Genomic DNA, 21,281 nt, shown 5'->3' with positions numbered 1-21,281 from the left:
TAACTCAAACATAGAACAAGGGCCCCCACCATCTCCGTAGAAAGAAAGCGGCGCATCATTCTACAACATATTGGCAACACCAAGTCGTGAAGACGAATTGTGGCGAATCCATACATGTGATCTGCGTTACAGAATGTGTGACTTGGGGGGGGGAGATGTTGTCCATCTTTGCGATCTGATTCTAGTTCAGTATAACTATGGAGATATGAACACTTGAGGATTTGCATGACGGTGATGTTTGGTGCTTCTAAACGTTCTGCCAGTGAATCAATTAAACTTCTGGTGGCGCCACTTTAATTCTCGAAACATTTTTTGAGCCTCAATTTTGATGTGAACAAATCAGTTGCACACTAGTCTGTGCCGCTCACTGTGCTGTCTGCATATTGCAGGTCTTAAGATGAATTGGTGACACTTTAGGCAACGCGTGGCGAGCAGCACATTTGGGAAGGAGACGGGCGTGCAGCAGTAACATGCTGCAAGTTGTACAGCTGGTGCAAGCTGCTTAACAATACATCATGGCATACCAATAAATCTGTGTTGCTGAAACGTCTCCATCACGCGTGTTTCTCAGACTGGAGCTCTGTGGAAGTGGCAGGAAGCCAGATCAAAGTTCAGTCATTAAATGGGGCATATCTAGCTGTGTACAGGTACCGTCCCCACTGCAGGTGGTGAACAATTTGGTGCAAAAAATGAATTATGTTAAAAGGGGAACTAGGTTGGTTCCTTGGCTATGACTATCTACAAATATATAGGACAATGAGAACTAATCGTTCTGGGACTGTTGGAAAGCGTAGATCCCCTTAATGCAACAACAGTTAGATACTGGTACAGTAGAAGGACCTTAGTTGGTCACATTTGTTTAGAGGGGAATAGGGATCAGCTGGGACCACCAAAGACTAAACTCGCTCTCCCCCAGAAATGTTTTTATCCAAAGAGAACATAAAACACCTTGCAGCTACATTACTGTACAGAATACAACAGTATAGCTCTATGTACAAGAGATGCCCCCTCCCAATGCATCACCCACAGCTAAACGTACTGTACAGATAACCAGGCTTTAACAGAGTGACAAAGGGATCTTTGAATCCTATGGAGAACACAATATAGGGACAATGGGGTCGATTCAATTCGGCAACTTAAGAATAGCGCCGGGAATTAGCTCCCGACGCTATTCAATTCAGCTAAAGTTAAGTCGGCGAAAGCCCGTTCTCGCCGACTTAACAGGTAGTTTTGTCGGGAGAACGGGCATTCTCCGACTTAACTACCCGCGGCGATGCTGATTCCCGACAGAATCAGCCTCGCGCCGGCCGCGCGGCAGCACTTTTGTCGGTTTTCTTCTCTCACCCCCCGGGGATGAGAGAACAATTCCCGACAATTGCGGGTAACTAGCAGCTGAATTGAATAGCGTCGGGAGCTAATTCCCGGCGCTATTCTTAAGTTGCCGAATTGAATCGACCCCATTGTTTCATATAGTAAATACAAAAAAGAATGAGCATAATGCATAGGAAGAATTATATGAAAGTAGACTATAAGAGATCCAGTCAATTCTGGAGAGTGCTGTTGCTGAATGACACATTGGGGTCGATTCTATTCGGCAACTAATGAATAGCGCCGGGAATTAGCTCCCGACGCTATTCAATTCAGCAACTAGTTACGTCGGCGATGGCCCGTTCTCGCCGACAAAACAGGTTGAATTGTCGGGAGAACGGACATTCTCCGACTTAACTCCCCGGCGCGAGGCTGATTCCCGACAGAATCAGCCTCGCGCCGGCCGCGAGGCAGCACTTTTGTCGGGTTTCTCTTCTCATCCCCCGGGGATGAGAGAAGAATTCCCGACAATTGCAGGTAATTAGTTGCTGTATTGAATAGCGTCGGGAGCTAATTCCCGGCGCTATTCATTAGTTGCCGAATAGAATCGACCCCATTGCATCCAATGATAACGCAATGGATGTGCAGCAAAACGTGCAGTGTCTGGGGTACTGTAACTGGCCAGATATGGAGGTCAATGGAAACCAGCAACGAGACCCTTACCGCACGGACTCCCGACCCTCCACCACTGATTTACAGACTATAAAGCACCTGTACAAAGGCACAGCAAATAGCTTACACAAGCTCTGCACCATTTACTGTGATCAGGAACAGACACAGGATCCGGTCTGAAGATCGACACAGTCTAGGTCGACAATGTTTAGGTCAACAGGGTGCCTAGGTTGACAGGTCAAAAGGTCGACATGAGTTTTTCACATTTTTTTCTTTTTTTGAACTTTTTCATACTTAACGATCCACGTGGACTACGATTGGAACGGTAATCTGTGCCGAGCGAAGCGAGCCATGCGAGGGGACACGGTGCACTAACTCGGCTTCCCAGTCACTGTACGCAGAAAACGACACCAAAAAAAACCCAAACTCATGTCGACCCTTTGACCTAGCACATGTCGACCTAGAAACCCTGTCGACCTTCCAACCCTGTCGACCTAAACATTGTCGATTTGATGATCCACACCCACTCACACCATGCCTACCTCTAACAGTAATAAATATATATATATATATATATATATATATATATATAATTTCTTTGAAAGTCCGCACTCACATCAGAAAAATCCATATATAGGGTGCTCCTCAAAAAACCCCAAGGAGAGTTTCACATATACCAGGTATCCGAGACCAAAGAGATCTCAAAAGAGGGCACTCACCAGTCCAATAAATTAAAAGGCTTTTATTAGTTCATCGCAGTCATCAATAAATAGTCGACGTTTCGACCTATAAGGTCTTTTTCAAGACAGTCACCGCAGACATCCAGTCAGCATGCCAGCTAACAGCTGTTAGCTGGCATGCTGACTGGATGTCTGCGGTGACTGTCTTGAAAAAGACCTTATAGGTCGAAACGTCGACTATTTATTGATGACTGCGATGAACTAATAAAAGCCTTTTAATTTATTGGACTGGTGAGTGCCCTCTTTTGAGATCTCTTTGGTCTCGGATACCTGGTGTGTATATGTATATATATATATATATATATATATATATATATATATATATATCCAACTTCCTTAAGAGCTTCCACATAAAAAAAAAAAAAGTAACAAAAACAAACGTACAGCTTGATTTAAATACATCTTGTGCTAGCAAAGTCTGGACGGTTTTCAGAAAGGGCTGTATATTTGCCGACAGCAGCCAAACAATTGGATAATCCTCAGTGGTTAGTAATGTTAGGGTTGGGGGCCAGCATTGTGTACATTAAAACGATTAGCGCTGTGTGACCATAGCAGAAAATGGTCAGTACCACCATCCCTCATTCCTACCCCCAGACCCAACATTAAGAAATTGTACGGCTTAGCGGACGATCCTGTGAAATATTTCCCTATTACAGACGCGAGACTGTAAAACCCCAGTAATACGGAGGAACGGCTCCTATATGATGGCTTTCAGCAGGAGCAGAGAAACACTAACCCAGTAAAGTAACAGTATTATGCTGAAAACTCTATGGGGTGCGTGTAACAAGCTGCCGTGTCAGGGAACCAGCCTGATTGTGGTGATTAAGGGCTATATATACGAAGCTGCGGGTACTTATCAGCGGTATGGAGCTGAAAATGTACAGCGGCAATAACGTTCATTATAAAACACGCCGGGCTTTACAATGAATGCTAGTGCAGCTTTACATGTTCCGCTCAAAGCCATGCACTTCGTAAATACAGCTCTAAGCCCATAGATTCAAAGCAGCAATCATTTTAAAGGAAAAGCTTATTCTCAGAGTAATGTCTGTGCCACCAACCCCAACGGAGAAAACACACTAAGCACAAACACCCAAACCTATAGACTCGATTCAATTCAGAGAGTGTTGAATATCTCCGGAGGGCTATTCAATACAATGCGCTGTGACACCCGACAACAGGATTTCTCCTCGCACCCCCGGAGGGTTGTAAGCAGAAATCCGACAAAAGTGACTGCACGATGCTGACTTCTGTCCTTAGCGCGGCGGAAACAGCATTGGCCTGCGCAGTTATGTCGGAGAATGCCGGTTCTCCCGACAAAACACCCTGTTATTCCGAGAGAATGGGCATTCTCTGACTTACCATTGCGTTGTATTGAATAGCCCCGGAAGCTAACTCCTGGCATTAGTCTACTCTCTCAGAATTGAATCGAGCCCTATATTGTACTGTACATAACCCGCCCATGGAGCAGAAGGGCAGAATGGTTGCACGTTGGAGTTTTCTGGGGCAAAAGAGCACAAAAAAGTTTGAGTGTAAGAACTCTGGAGCTAGAAACAAATGGAAATAATTCTGCCCATATTTATTATAACACGGCTTGCAGAATCCCAGCGAGCTTATAGGACCAGTGAGACATTTCTATTAATGTAATTGGATGCAACTATTTTCTTGCTGGGTGAAAAGGGCCTGTATGATACTAGTTAATATTGAAGTCAAGATCAAACTGAGGCTGCCAATGTCTTGGACTACAATGCCCAGCTCGCTGATTACTGCAATATATAGCAGGGCTGTAGACTGGTAGATGGATAGACTGCAGCAATATCCAATGACAATACCTATGGCAACGGACGTTTTCTACCTATATACTTTATTATACGCACATAGGAGGGAATTCAATTCGCCACAGAATTTAACCAGGGAGCTAAAACCTCACCGTAAGTTTGCGGAACAATGCAATTATATCCCATGGTAAGCCCAGGACTAACACCTCCCGAGTTAAGCACCAGGAGCTATGGAATTACCAATGGTAAGCTTGTGAATAGCTCCGGAACTACTAATTAATGCAGATTTCTACTCGCACCACAGGAGAGTGCAGGCAGAAACCCACTGTAAGTGCATCCTCAGGGTTAGTGGCGAGCAGTAAATACATCGCACCAGGCACTTAACCCGGAGGCCAGACCCCTGCCATAGGCCTCGCACCTAACGGAATTCCACACAAAAGCGTGTAAAGCTTACAAAGCATAAAAAAAAAAAAAAAAAAAAAATCTACAGCGGTCTTAACGGAGACCCTTCAAATGAATCCAAAGGGAAAAAGAATAAGGAGAAACAGTTAACCACAAGAAGGATTGGAGTATAGTATATCTGCTCCCTTCCTCAGCTGCCATTAAATCATCAGGTTCTGTAAGAAGCAGACATGATGACCTGAGGAAACTCAGGAGGTGAAATAGGGATAAGGCATGATCATAGTATGTAAAGCCCTCTCACTGTACATTTCTTGGCAAGGAATACTTGGAAACAGAACAAGTCTCTCCTAATGTTGTCTACTATTCTTGTGTGGAAAAATGCAATAACTTCCTTTTATTGGAGACAATGAACCGTACAAAGTTCTCAGCTTGTAGATTTCTTCACACATGTGGGGCCTCTCGTTTGTTTTATTTCTTACTGCTCAGTTTTTTTTCTTCGGATGAGCAACTCTATAGGCCAATCAGAAACCAAGGTTTGTGCAGCATCAGGTGGTAGTGCAAGGTTCTACACCGCTGAGCAGAACCCAGGACAGAACCTATACATCTGCATGTAGCAGCCCCCAAAGCTTTGAGAACCTCCCACCTTTAAGAACTGCTCTAACCACCAGGTCAGGGTAATAGACCTTTGTTACCTGACCTCTGGCTTCAGACTGCAATGTGACTGGGTACTGTGAGATTTGTGCATCTGGATCTGATGAGATGTGCAGATGACCTATCAGATTCCCAGAAGCAGCAGACCCTGGGGGAGATTTATCAGATCTTGGAGAGAGACCAAGTACCAACCCAACCAGCTTCTGTCGTTTTTTCCTAGAACAGCCCGTAACATGGCAGCTAGGCGTTGATTAGTTGGTAATTTCTCACCACTTTCTCTCTCTCCAAGGGGTCAATTCTATTCGGCAACTAAAGAATAGCGCCGGGAATTAGCTCCCGACGCTATTCAATTCAGCTAAAGTTAAGTCGGCGATGTCCCGTTCTCGCCGACTTAACAGGTAGTTTTGTCGGGAGAACGGGCATTCTCCGACTTAACTACCCGGCGCGAGGCTGATTCCCGACAGAATCAGCCTCGCGCCGGCCGCGAGGCAGCACTTTTGTCGGGTTTATTCTCTCATCCCCCGGGGATGAGAGAAGAATTCCCGACAATTGCGGGCAACTAGTAGCAGAATTGAATAGCGTCGGGAGCTAATTCCCGGCGCTATTCTTTAGTTGCCGAATAGAATTGACCCCCAATAGGTTCTACGACTACCTGCATAGACAACTGCATAACAAAGTATTCTCCCCCAGATCATGCAGTTCCCTTATGTAGTTCTTATAGAGTACACAGATAGTGTTCCCGCTAGGCTGTTTCAGTGTGGCGCCTTGCCCAATTTTAAAATGATAAAAGGCGCCCTGCAGAAACAGCCTGCCCTCCGCCGACTCCCCGCGCGGGTCGCAGTGTCCCACAAGTGTGGCTAGTGCTCCCCGCTAGTGAATAGCATCTATTCACAGATCAGTACTAGCTTGCGGCAGCCCGGCTTCTTTATAAGAGCTGGGCAAGCCCCCCCACTCCCACCCAATAAGTGAATAGCCCATGACCCGTCTCCTCCCTGGGTACCCCCCTTGCCCCCTTTCTCAATCACACACGCAGAACTGCCTTGTCGCCTGTGTGCCTCCTTCCCACTGCTCACCATAGAGTGAACACTACAGATATAGAGAGACAATACAACGATATAGCCGGGTCAGGGAGTATTACAGCCTGGATTCCATGGAGGACTCCCACAAAAGGCTTTATGCACTTTAGGACAACGGACCTACTTAACTGCCCCATAGTGTGGCACCTTGGTGGGCACCCACAAGGGGGCGATTCAATCCACCAAGATGAACCAGAATGGCACATCACAAGTATTTCCTCACACCCTATAGAGGTGACAGGGACACTAGCAATGTCGGGAGAACCATAACCGGCCAATGTGTATGCAGACCAGCACTCCGGCGTATACAGTAATTGTATCCCCCCGTTCCCCCGTGTCTCCATCATTACCTGAGGAAAACTTTCATCAAATGCAAACATCTCAGCAACACATAAAATTACAATGGCTATATAATCCGGTAACAAAAAACACACACACCTGAAAACATGCCGGAAGATATTTACTAACGTGAGGGAACTCATTCTTCAGGAGACAGTCACTTCATGTGCACTACACAGCAAGACCAATATGCAGACATTACATATTACATCTCATCACCATTTACCTGGCTAGGCAGGCACAGATAAGAGGGGAGTTGCCGGTTCTAAGATCGAAAGGACGTAATTATTTCCTGGTCAGAGACTGGAAAATCCCAATACACAGGTATCACATGTAAATTGTGACAATTATTGTCCATGACAAAATTCTGGCGTAGTTTCCAATTATGCCACAGTGCGCTTAAAGAACGTCTCTACCCAGGCCAGCCCCCCCCGCAACGAACTCTCCCGTCAACCGCAAGACGCCCACCGGTGCCTGGCAGCATAACGCAACAATACGGCATTATACTGGAGAGCTACGATTGCACTACGAGCTGAAATCCGCAAAAGTGCTGGCGCACGGCTGATTCCCGTTCTCCCGACAAATCAACCTGTTAAGTCTGGGAGAAAGGGCATTCGCCAACTTAACATGAGCAGAATTGAATAGCTGATTCCCGGCACTATTCAACTGTCAGCAAATTGGATTGACCCCATCGAATACTTGGTACTATGTAAAAATGCCAATCTCCCACGGTGACACGCTCTCTTTCATCAATAACAGCACCTTATACTCATTCTTGGGATCATTCATTTGTTTTTTGGGCGCCCATTACAGCCGGGAGCTATTGAATGGTTTGCCATCAGGCGCAAGTGCCGCAGGTGTCCACGATTTCGCTCGTACCCTCCTTTGGTGCAGAGCAGAAATCCACTAGAAGTCCGACCAATGACAAGAACCACAGACACCATTACAGTGATGCGTGAAAAAAAAATCCCCTCTTTAGGCGACAGTGCAGCACTACATGTCAATGTGAACTTTGTAACACCTGTACAACCAAAACACACAGATTGGTCTGGTTATGGAAGCTGAAATACCTCCTATCGTAAAAGAGATAATTAGTGGGTCGTTATAAAAAGAACAAAGTTCAAAAGTGAAGGAAGAACATTTCATCTAATACAGGACAGATGATTTGTAGCAATGGAGGGCCTCCTCCGCAAGCTGTGAGTCAGGGACAGCGCACAAACAGAGAAGACGCCACAATCACCTAGAGTGGGGACCAATCGCATGGGGGGCTGTAGGCTATTCAAACAGCATGGACAGCTGACAGCCTGTTCTCTCCAGTCGTTTATAAAGCTATGACCATAACAAGGGGCCCAGGACCAAGCCATCATTTCAGACTTCCTCTATATACAGTCACAACAGTACAGGAAGATGTCACTTATTTGCTGGAGACGTAGGACCCCAGAATGACATGTAGCGCGTGTTCCTTACTGCGTGTACGCTGTACACACACTGCCAACATGTGTAACGGTTGTAAGGCATGCCTAAGATAAATATGAATGCAGACGCAAACACTACTCCAAAGCATTCCACCCCGGTACAGCAGCAGCACATTACAGCACACTGGGAGAGCGGTCCGTGCTCGCTCACAGTACATGGCTGCGTTATTTAGGTTTTTAGTGATTTTCAGTCATCGCTGGCTCCGTCCCATCATCAGAGCTCCAAGCTGAATACCAAAGACTAAAAACAGCTGGAAGGAAACTGAACCCAGGGGAAGACTGAAAATGAATTTTGCGTTACCTTCTACCTCTTTCTCCTTTTAATGCCAATTCCATTTTCAGACTTATTGTTTTCAAAATCCGATCGGCCATCTTTTTTGCTGAACTGTTTGCCTCTACCTTGGGGAACCTTCACAGCACGGACCATCCACCTCCCCTCCCCCCTTAATGTGCCAACAATCAGAAGTAGAATTTGAGGGGGAAATTCAATTGTTCTTAGTGTCTAAAAATCCCATCTAAAACGGGACTGTTTAGACGCCCAATCAATTGTCACGATTCATTTGATGTTTGGGCACCCATACTTATCGCACCCAAACAGAAAGGGTTTCACCACGTAAAATGGCTAAACCCGGCTTTCACCTCAGGAGGCTGCAAGAAGAAATGTCATCCCTGCGGCTAACGGGCGTCTAAACAGAGCAAGAATTTAATTTCTCCGTTTTGCGACCCCCTAGTGGTAGCCATGGGGTAAAACAATTGAATCGTCTCCTAGGGGATCAATCCAATTAGGTGTGAGCTGCATTGTGCAAGCTGCGATATTTTGGGGCCAAATTTGCACTGTGAATTGCATCTGTAATCCAATTACAAACTCACACTGCTTTTTTATGCACACCCCCGAGGGTGTGAATAGGTAGGGAAAAGCTTTATTGTAAGGTCAAAATGTTAGGACTTGCTTCAAAACCCCTGACCAACCCACTAATGACTAATTAGACGTTTTTAATGAGCTAAGCTGGGCCAATAACTGAATGTCATTTTTAAGGTTAAAAAAAATGTAAGTGGTCTCGAATTACCCCGAAACGTTTTCATAATATTTTACACCCCAAGTTTTGGGCTCCAGGAAGGTCTCCTCACATATCCATGCACTCCTCACAAATCGCATATGAGTCAAGATGTAATAGAGTCCGAGAATGCCGGAGATGTGGAATGCCGACTGATCCCAGAAGTTTTTTCTAAAACCAGAAGTCATTTATAATGCAATACCATGCCCTGTAAATGACTGCCGCTTAAAAAACCCCAAAAAAAACTGTCCGAGATTGGACAGCATCCCACACATCCGGCAAGCTCGGACACTATTAAATCTTGCCTTTAGTGGGAAATGCTCACACACTCTCACCTAGATTACCGGATTTTCTAATTAAATTTGTGAATTCTCAGGTGCACGCATTCGTGTGAAGATGAACTCACATTCGTGGTTGTACTGAAACCTAAGTGGGGAGGAATTCAGTTGTTTTGGGCGCGTCTAATTAATAAAGCGTCTGACTAGCGATACTCAGTTGTTCTGTGAGTGCCGTAGGCGTCCATTATTTAGCTGCGTTGCCATAGGGTGCGTTGCCAAAATGGCCTAACTTTTCAGAGTTTTCTGCTCCCCACCTCCAGAAATAAGAAGCGCCTGCGGGATTCACACTCAGAAGCGGAAAAGTTGACTATATCTCCCCATCGGCACTATGATTTAGACACACAGCAGTGTTTTAGTTCCGTGGTGCAGAAAGCACAGTCAGTCAGCCGGAGAATTGCGATGGTAACACCCAGTTTATAACGTATTCGATAGAAAAGTTGAGAGACATGTTTAAGAGGTAATGTCACATGGCAAACACAAGGATAAACATATAACCTGGGCTCCCAATCATTTCCACACCTCTAACAGGTCACACGGCTAAAGCCTGCTCCAAGTTTGGTCTTCCTGTATGTAAGGCGGGGACCTCACAGGGGGATGCCAGTGTTTCGGGCACACAGGTGCCCTGCAAATCAACACTACACGCATTACATTATTACCTAGACAGAACAAACGCTAACAGACTTATAACAGTACTAAATACAAGACGTGCCAGATGCGTAACACTCTGTACTGCCCGTAGGTGCATGTGACACTACATCAACCCCAGAGTCTCCCATTCACTCAGTGTTGTGCAGTTTTCACAATATTCACTATTTGAAAACTAATAATAATAATAACAAAACAAAACAAAAAAAGTGGTGTTAGGGGAATCCGAAGGATGAGACAGCCGCAAGCTTCTAACAGCTATAAGCAGTATCAGTCATCTACACGGCTTTTACATCCACAGCAATAAATCGATTGTATGTCTGCTCCGCTATAGGAAGTCAGAAGCAGCTGCCTTTAACCCCAGTGGGATGTTTTTAAACATTATTCTAGAGGGCACTTCACAAAGCGGGTGCAGGCCAAAATAACACCTGTAACCAGGGACAGGAGCAGAGGAGTGTGGGCCACACCAATATAAGACCTGTAACCAGGGACAGGAGCAGAGGAGTGTGGGCCAGGCCAATATAAGATCTGTAACCAGGAATGGGAGGAGACGAGTGCGGGCCAGGCCAATATAAGACCTGTAACCAGGGACAGGAGCAGAGGAGTGTGGGCCAGGCCAATATAAGATCTGTAACCAGGAATGGGAGGAGACGAGTGTGGGCCACGCCAATATAACACCTGTAACCAGAGACAGGAGCAGAGGAGTGTGGGCCACACCATTATAATACCTGCAACCAGGGACGAGAGGAGACGAGTGTGGGCCAGGCTAATATAATACCTGTATCCAGGGACGAGAGGAGACGAGTGTGGGCCAGGCTAATATAATACCTGTAACCAGGGACGAGAGGAGACGAGTGTGGGCCAGGCCAACATAATACCTGTAACCAGGGACGAGAGGAGATGAGTGTGGGCCAGGCCAACATAATACCTGTAACCAGGGACGAGAGGAGATGAGTGTGGGCCAGGCCAACATAATACCTGTAACCAGGGACGAGAGGAGATGAGTGTGGGCCAGGCTAATATAACACCTGTAACCAGGGACGAGAGGAGATGAGTGTGGGCCAGGCTAATATAACACCTGTAACCAGAGACAGGAGCAGAGGAGTGTGGGCCACACCAACATAACACCTGTAACCAGGGACGAGAGGAGAGGAGTGTGGGCCAGGCTAATATAACACCTGTAACCAGGGACGAGAGGAGATGAGTGTGGGCCAGGCTAATATAACACCTGTAACCAGGGACGAGAGGAGACGAGTGTGGGCCAGGCTAATATAATACCTGTAACCAGGGACGAGAGGAGACGAGTGTGGGCCAGGCTAATATAATACCTGTAACCAGGGACGAGAGGAGACGAGTGTGGGCAAGGCCAACATAATACCTGTAACCAGGGACGAGAGGAGATGAGTGTGGGCCAGGCCAACATAATACCTGTAACCAGGGACGAGAGGAGATGAGTGTGGGCCAGGCCAACATAATACCTGTAACCAGGGACGAGAGGAGATGAGTGTGGGCCAGGCTAATATAACACCTGTAACCAGGGACGAGAGGAGATGAGTGTGGGCCAGGCTAATATAACACCTGTAACCAGGGACGAGAGGAGACGAGTGTGGGCCAGGCTAATATAATACCTGTAACCAGGGACGAGAGGAGACGAGTGTGGGCCAGGCTAATATAATACCTGTAACCAGGGACGAGAGGAGACGAGTGTGGGCCAGGCCAACATAATACCTGTAACCAGGGACGAGAGGAGACGAGTGTGGGCCAGGCCAACATAATACCTGTAACCAGGGACGAGAGGAGATGAGTGTGGGCCAGGCTAATATAATACCTGCAACCAGGGACGAGAGGAGACGAGTGTGGGCCAGGCTAATATAATACCTGTAACCAGGGACGAGAGGAGACGAGTGTGGGCCAGGCCAACATAATACCTGTAACCAGGGACGAGAGGAGATGAGTGTGGGCCAGGCTAATATAACACCTGTAACCAGAGACAGGAGCAGAGGAGTGTGGGCCACACCAACATAACACCTGTAACCAGGGACGAGAGGAGATGAGTGTGGGCCAGGCTAATATAACACCTGTAACCAGGGACGAGAGGAGATGAGTGTGGGCCAGGCTAATATAACACCTGTAACCAGAGACAGGAGCAGAGGAGTGTGGGCCACACCAACATAACACCTGTAACCAGGGACGAGAGGAGATGAGTGTGGGCCAGGCTAATATAACACCTGTAACCAGGGACGAGAGGAGATGAGTGTGGGCCAGGCTAATATAACACCTGTAACCAGGGACGAGAGGAGATGAGTGTGGGCCAGGCTAATATAACACCTGTAACCAGAGACAGGAGCAGAGGAGTGTGGGCCACACCAACATAACACCTGTAACCAGGGACGAGAGGAGATGAGTGTGGGCCAGGCTAATATAACACCTGTAACCAGGGACGAGAGGAGACGAGTGTGGGCCAGGCTAATATAACACCTGTAACCAGGGACGAGAGGAGATGAGTGTGGGCCAGGCTAATATAACACCTGTAACCAGGGACGAGCGGAGACGAGTGTGGGCCAGGCTAATATAACACCTGTAACCAGGGACGAGAGGAGATGAGTGTGGGCCAGGCTAATATAACACCTGTAACCAGAGACAGGAGCAGAGGAGTGTGGGCCACACCAACATAATACCTGTAACCAGGGACGAGAGGAGATGAGTGTGGGCCAGGCCAACATAATACCTGTAACCAGGGACAGGAGCAGAGGAGTGTGGGCCACACCAACATAACACCTGTAACCAGAGACAGGAGCAGAGGAGTGTGGGCCACACCAACATAACACCTGTAACCAGGGACGAGAGGAGATGAGTGTGGGCCAGGCCAACATAATACCTGTAACCAGGGACAGGAGCAGAGGAGTGCGGGCCACACCAACATAACACCTGTAACCAGAGACAGGAGCAGAGGAGTGTGGGCCACACCAACATAACACCTGTAACCAGGGACAGGAGCAGAGGAGTGTGGGCCACACCAACATAACACCTGTAACCAGGGACAGGAGCAGAGGAGTGTGGGCCACACCAACATAACACCTGTAACCAGGGACGAGAGGAGATGAGTGCGGGCCAGGCTAATATAACACCTGTAACCAGAGACAGGAGCAGAGGAGTGTGGGCCACACCAACATAACACCTGTAACCAGAGACAGGAGCAGAGGAGAGTGGGCCACAACAACATAATACCTGTAATCAGGGACGGGAGCAGAGGAGTGTGGGCCAAGCCAATATAAAAGACCTGTAACCAGGGATGGGAGCAGACGAGTGTGGACCAGATGTATGCTGTACGGTCACTTTTTGGATTACTCTGGAAAAGCATTCTTCCTTCGGGATCACTCGCAAAATTAAAAACCTATAGGGGATTTCCATCTGACTGGCAAACAGAGAAGCGTGTTTGGTCACGCCAAACACAACACGTTTCCACTGCTCCACAGTCAGTGTACTTTACACCACTCCACCAGACGTTTGGCATTGGACTTGGTGATGTGAGGCTTGCATGCAGCTGCTCGGCCATGGAAACCTATTCCATTAGGCTCCCGCTGCACAGTTTTTGTGTTTACATTAATGCTAGTGGAAGTTCGAAATCTTCAGCTATGGAATCAGCAGGGCGTTGGCGACTTTTACGCACAATAGGGCAGATGTATTAAGTCTGCAGAAGGGGTAACAAAGTGATAAAGCAGTGATAAGTGCAAGGTGATAACGCACCAGCCAATCAGCTCCTGTCATTTTCCAAGCCTGTAAGGATTGGCTGGTGCGTTATCACCTTCCACTTATCACTGCTTTGTACCTTCTTCATCCCTTTTCCAGATTAATACATCTGCCCCCATGCGCCTTAGCAGTCGTTGATCCAGCTCTGTGATTTTACGTGGTCTTCAGCTTCGTGGCTGTTGTTACTAAATGCTTCCACTTTCTAACAGTATCACTTACAGCTGACTGTGGAATATCCAGCAGGGATGAAATTTCATAAACCATCATATTGCAAAGGTGGCATCCTATCACAGTACCACGCTTGAAGTCACTGAGCTCTTCAGAACGACCCATTTTGTATCACAAACATTTGCAAATGGAGACTGCATGACTAGGTGCTAGATGCTATACACCGGGTCTGACTGAAAGACCTAGATTCAATAATTAACAGGTGTGGCCAAATACTTTTGTCAATATAGTGTGTGTGTGTGTGTGTGTGTGTGTGTGTGTATGTGTATGTGTATGTGTATATGTATATATATATATATATATATATATATATATATATATATATATATATATATTTATTTTCACATACCTATATACACGTAACAGGACACTGCACTACTTCCCACAAGCACGTGCCTGTTTATACAGGGGTAAATGTATGAAGCAGTGACAAGAGTGGAATGAGCCAGTGAAGAAGTTGCCCATGGCAACCAATCGGCATTGAAGTAACAGTTATAATTCACATACTGTAAAATTATACAGAGCAACTGATTGGAGAAGTTGCCCATGGCAACCACTTATCACTGCTTCATACATTTCCGCCACTGTCTTGTTATGAGTTACATCAGGTACACACCTGAAGAAGCATCGAGACTGATACAGAGATGCAAATCTAGCGAGTGTCTGACCCTGCACCAGTTTCACAAATCAATATCTAAGCATAATAAAGGCACAATGTAATTTGCAGTTAATTTGGAGTCTTGTCTAAAAGTGCCAAAAGCATCTAAACAGCCCACATTCTGTTCCTTTCCCGCCTCAGTCTACGGGAACGACCGGGAACTATCTGCTGGCATTTTATGCTTGTGATGTTTTAAATTCCACAGTAGTGCAATAAACCACAACAAGCCAGTCCAGGGAAGCAGCTCACCCCCTGAACAGTGCAATAAACCCCAACAAGCCAGTCCAGGGAAGCAGCTCACCCCCTGAACAGTGCAATAAACCCTAACAAGCCAGTCCAGGGAAGCAGCTCACCCCCTGAACAGTGCAATAAACCCCAACAAGCCAGTCCAGGGAAGCAGCTCACCCCCTGAACAGTGCAATAAACCCTAACAAGCCAGTCCAGGGAAGCAGCTCACCCCCTGAACAGTGCAATAAACCCCCAACAAGCCAGTCCAGGGAAGCAGCTCACCCCCTGAACAGTGCAATAAACCCTAACAAGCCAGTCCAGGGAAGCAGCTCACCCCCTGAACAGTGCAATAAACCCCAACAAGCCAGTCCAGGGAAGCAGCTCACCCCCTGAACAGTGCAATAAACCCCAACAAGCCAGTCCAGGGAAGCAGCTCACCCCCTGAACAGGGATTACAGACAGATCCAGACTCTGCAAGTCAACTTCTCCGTGTCAGGAGCTGTGATGCCATTACCAGCACACACACACAGACTCTACCCAGAGGAGCAAAAGGAAGTCACTGATATTCTCACTAGTACCGGCAGCATTTCCCCAGCAATCAGAGCAAACGTAACTAAAAATGTCTGCACTACGGGCCATATAAATAACTCTTGCAGCGTCAGATCAGACACCATTATCACACTATAGCATGCAAAGCGTATATGTCCTAATGGATAGGTTATTGTGGTGTGTACACTAGGATAGTGGCACAAAGTGCCACATAAAAACCACTTTGTCACAGAGCCTGCTTAAAACTATCCTGCCCTAAATTCCATTCATAGTACAGGTTCAGTATCCCTTATCCAAAATGCTTGGGACCAGAGGAATTTTGGATATCGGATTTTTCTGTATTTTGGAATAATTGCATACCATAATGAGATATCATGTTGATGGGACCTAAATCTAAGCACAGAATGCATTTATGTTTCATATTACACCTTATACACACAGCCTGAAGGTCATTTTAGCCAATATTTTTTATAACTTTGTACATTAAACAAAGTGTGTGTACATTCACACAATTCATTTATGTTTCATATACACCTTATACACACAGCCTGAAGGTCATTTAATACAATATTTTTAATAACTTTGTGTATTAAACAAAGTTTTTGTACATTGAGTCATCAAAAAACAAAGGTTTTACTATCTCACTCTCACTAAAAAAAGTCAGTATTTTGGAATATTCCGTATTTCGGAATATTTGGATATGGGATACTCAACCTGTATAAGCTTGGTCGTGTATTCACGCACAAATCACAGCCATTCATTCACTGCCTGTTTCAGAGAGGAAACTTGCAATTGGCAAACAGCGCGCTATCAAACAGACCACTAAAATCAGAGACATTATCACAAGGAAGTGTGGTTATAATATTACAGGAGATTAGCTAGTAACAGGCCGCTCAGCTGGGACAGTACAATGTACTGTATGCTGTGTAAAATAAAGGCACATTAATCTCACCCCAAAATAACATTTTAACTCTGTTCACAACTCAAAGATAATTGATCAATAAGAAACCTGCGGTGCTCTGGCAGGAAAATCGGACAGATCTGGGTATATCCGTACATGGACACAGAAGGTCAGATGGGGTAATCCTTCCAGTTTTTGCTGGCTCCCCAGGAGGAGATAGGGAGAGCCATTCTGCCTATACAAGTGGCGACTTACAGTCAATTACAAGGAAAAACGGTTTAACCGGATGACCGCATTGCCACGTTCAAGATGTTTTTAGTTACAATATCTAGAAACTAAATGAATTATTCTTTTCTATAAAGATCTGCAAGGCTCCCCCCAGAACACAGAGGTCACCAAATGATCTCAAACATCTGGACAACAGCACAGAGGGAGAAATATTTGGGTACCAGTCGAAGTTATCTGAGAAAGCGCAACGATATCAGGAGGTTTTGCCCAGTTGCCGGTACTGTAATATTACGCTGTATTATGCTGCAGAACGGCTGCCAAAGTGCAGAAACAGTCGGGGGCTATACACTGAGGGTCCGGTCAGAATAGTGACCCAGATAATTCCCATTGATTAACGTCCATACCTTTTCTAGGCACAGAATGAGGTCTTCTAGGCTTAAATTATTATTACTGGTACCAGTACAATGCTTAAAAGACAACAAATAACTGTACATACATACAAAGGAAGGAGATGACAAACGTAAAGCACAGCAGCTATGGGAAAGTGTCATACACTCACACAATGAGAAGGAGGAATTACAGTAAGACGAATAGTAAGGAATGTCTGATATGAGCCCATGACCAATGTAGTTAGGGTGGGATAAAGTGGTTTAAAGTGACCACAATAGCTGCAAAATAGACATTTAAAGAACAGCTGTATTACAGTATGTCCTAAGTAGCAGGACAAGGTGGAATACAGCAAAATGACTTGTATAGCCAGTGTGCAGGGAAAGCTGCTTATCTATACTGTATCAAGTGTCAGCGCATACACACAAGTGTCTCAGTCAAGTGTCAATGCTTTGACCAATCTAGTAGATGTTGTGATAACGCAACTCCAATATACTGCGAGCAAACAGACAAGCATTCAGACAAATGATCGCTCCACACCAATGAGGACTGCAGAAATACAATCTCATATATATATATATACACACACACACTTATATTTATACACTACACCTTCAGCATCACAGGGTGAGTAGGTTACTGTATGATAGACCACTTAGGGGGGGGGGGGGGGGGGTATTAACAAAAAACATATGACAGTGCTGAGCCAAAATAGAAGTGTAAAACCATGTAAAAATTTCCCCAACACTAAGTTCAGATAAAAAATAAATAAATCCAAGTGTCACGTGGCGTTCACCCAAGTCGCAGGCTAACAATCTCGCCCCACAGAAGTGTGCAGATAAGTTTGCCATGATGGCAGTACGCTATATGACGGATACACACGAAGCCAAGCGATGCTTGGCGACATCACGTAGAATGATAACCCCCCCCCCTGCGGTTTGTTTCTAGGATTCAAACTAAGGGGTCAATTCAATTTGCTGACTATTGAATAGCGCCGGGAATTAGCTCCCGTCGCTATTCAATTCTGCTCATGTTAAGTGGGAGCATGCCCGTTCTTCCGGACTTCGGTTGATTTGTCGGGAGAACGGGCCTTCTCAGACTTAACTGCCCGGCGCGATGCTGATTCCTGACAGAATCAGCCTCGCGCCAGCCCTTTTGTCAGATTGCTTCTCTCACCCTCCGGGGGTGCGAGAGGAATTCCCAACAATTAAGTGTCTATGGCGCTGTATTGAATAGCGCCGCAATTCAACAGTCGGCAAATTGAATTGACCCCTAAGGGGTCTATTTACTGAGCCTTGTAGAGAGATACAGGGGAGAAAGATAAAGTACAAGCCAATTACTAACTGCCATGTTACAGACGGTCTTAGAAAAATGTGCCGATTTGCTGGTACTTTGTCGCACCCTAAGGCTTAGTAAATAGACCCCCTAAAACCTAAGCATGTTCTCCAACACATAGGTCCCAGAGATGGGCCCAGCAGTCCAACATTACATCACACTAGTCACTACTCAGCACCTTAAACATCTCTACCTAATATGCAACAACTTGCTGACCTGGACCAGGAGATTCTCTATGCTCCCAATTTAATGTAGAGTTTCCATTGCTTGCTTGAGGCCCATAGTGGAGTCTCCTCTACTCCAGGGTTTTGCAGGACCAATGCTACCATCAGTCTTCTTCCAGCCGTATCCCCATCACTACATACCTTCTATCTCCTGGTAAACCTTCCATCCACCACATGCACACAGCAAAAACTACAAACACATCATGTGCTACGTCTGACTACTTCCCCAACATTGCCGTCCGTCGCCTGCGGGGTGTAAAACCTGTCATTTCACTTTATAGGGCTAGGAACACAACATAATTATAAAGCAGTAACTTTCTAACTCTTGCCCTTAAAATGTGACAGCGACTTTTTGAATGTTCTTCCCACAAAAAGAAATCGGCGTATTGCACACATCATTGTCATCTACACACCTAGCTATCAGCATCACACGTCACAGTAACAATAACCATTTCCATGCACTGTATGAATATGCAGCATGCCCTATACCATGACACACATGCTGCCAGCTGCCGGAGGGCACTATGCACCATCCACCCCTCTCCTCCCTGCAGACACCTGCCGTAAAGGGCCCCAGCCGCTCCTACCTGTGCTGTCTGCACTGGCCGAGAAGCCAGGCGAGCTGAGTTTGGGTCTCTTCCGATTAGGAGGCCCATCCAGCAGGTTCTCGGCCATCTTCTCCCCCTTTTCTGTTCGGTCGCAGAAGGCAGACAAGGCTCTGTCCTGAAGGAGGGGCAGCAAGGAGGGGGGGATAGGGATGCCTGGGCCCGTTACTACTAGAGCTCAACAGCCCCCCGAGTCCTGCATCCCAGGGGGACCCCGTGGGCAGAGTCCCCCAATCGCTGCTGGAATCAGGAACCCCCCTGTCAGTGAGCCCGGAGTGGAAACCCCTGGAATTGGTGAGGAAACCCTGTGACAGTTACCCCAGGTGCGGGCAATGGGGCCTTGAATCACAATGGGCTTAGCTGTCAGTGTCACCTGTGTGACAGGTAACACGACCCAGGGAAAAATCACTTGTGACCCCACCAAAACAACCGCCCAACAGGACCTACACTAACCCCGTTACACCCCAAAAATGTCAACTCCCCCTGGAAAATAACATCCCCTGCAAATGCACACTGTGGTAACCTGCAAAGTGTCTTGTGTTACCCTAAAAACAGGTGCCCCCAAAATACCACCCTAAGCACCTTACACCTCCCAAATGTCAGCTGCCAATGGAGACAGCTTCCTGCAAATTTCCCCTGGGACACCCCACTACTATGACTCTACTGGCGCCCCAAAAACCCCAATGACACCCCAAAAAAAGAGCAGCTGGCCCCCTGGGTGCAAAGTCCCGGCAACCCCCAATGGATGGCTCGCACAAACGGCCAATGGCAGGGGTAAGGAGGGGTGCGGGAATTTGGGGTACCCTCCCCCCCTTGGGTGGAGATTGTCGGGGGGGTAGGGGGCGCTTGTCGGGCGAGCACCGGGCACGGAAGAGGCTAGGCCCCGCTCTCTGGTCCCCGGGGCTGCGTCAGGCCTGGCTCCCAGCCCGCCCCCGATGCCGGTCCTCTCCGCCCGCCCACGCAACCGTGCGGCCGCTTCCCCCTCCTCCGGGAGGGGAGGGAAAACAATGAGCAGCCTCCGCCGCCACACGGGGCATCGGATTAAGGAACAAGCAGGAGCGTCCTCCGGGGGGTAGGGGAGAGCCAGCCAGCCGCCCCCCCTGCCTCTCCGGGCCGCCCTCTCCTCCCCTCTCCGCGCAGCAGGGCCCCGGGATCTCCGGCGCTGACCGAGCCGCGACAAGATGGCGGCTGTTGATTCCTCAATTAAAAAAAAAAAAGTTTTTTTTTTTTTTTTTTCCTCCTCTCTTCTAGGACGGCGGGAGGGTGGGCGTGGCCACGCAGCACGCACGGTGGGGGGCGGGGGAGGACGCACGGCTGAAAAGAATGAAGCTGGAAGGAGGGGATGGGTGGGGCATAGCACGTAACCTGCCGGGGAGGGGAGGGCCACGCCCACGCTGGTTGGCCGCGCCCGCTTACGTTTGGTTGGCCGCTCGCTACACCCCGAGAGCAGCGGCGGCGGTGAGGATGGGAGCAGCGGGGAAGGTGTACCCATTACCAAATCTCTCCCTAGTACTCTGCCTTAGGTCTGACCTCAGTATCTAATACAGATATACATCTACATAGATACATTAGATACTGAAGTCAGACCTGAGGCAGAGCAATAGATAGTGACTTAGGAATGGATACAGGGGACATCAGAATCAGCTTTATTGGCCAGGTATACTTGCGTATACTAGGAATTTTTTTCTTCGGTTTGCTATACAACAGCCAAA

General features: G+C 47.2%; 1 protein-coding gene across 4 annotated transcripts in view; it reads right to left on the bottom strand.

Moving 5' to 3' along the window:
* CREBBP (CREB binding protein) overlaps positions 1-20,809 on the bottom strand; it is a 108,447-nt gene extending 87,638 nt beyond the window's left edge. For all 4 annotated transcript variants that reach the window (XM_063935024.1, XM_063935026.1, XM_063935025.1 and 1 more), the window contains exon 1: positions 19,552-20,809. In XM_063935024.1, coding sequence (XP_063791094.1) covers positions 19,552-19,639 — 88 coding nt within the window. In that variant the 5' untranslated portion in view covers positions 19,640-20,809. The remainder of the gene's footprint in view (positions 1-19,551) is intronic.
* Between the last annotated feature and the right edge of the window lie 472 nt (positions 20,810-21,281).

The sequence above is a fragment of the Pseudophryne corroboree genome, chromosome 7, assembly GCF_028390025.1.
Source record: "Pseudophryne corroboree isolate aPseCor3 chromosome 7, aPseCor3.hap2, whole genome shotgun sequence".
In the NCBI taxonomy this organism is placed as follows: domain Eukaryota; kingdom Metazoa; phylum Chordata; class Amphibia; order Anura; family Myobatrachidae; genus Pseudophryne; species Pseudophryne corroboree.
The sequence above is the reverse complement of the archived record's forward strand: the minus strand, read 5'-3'. Positions and strand labels throughout refer to the sequence as shown.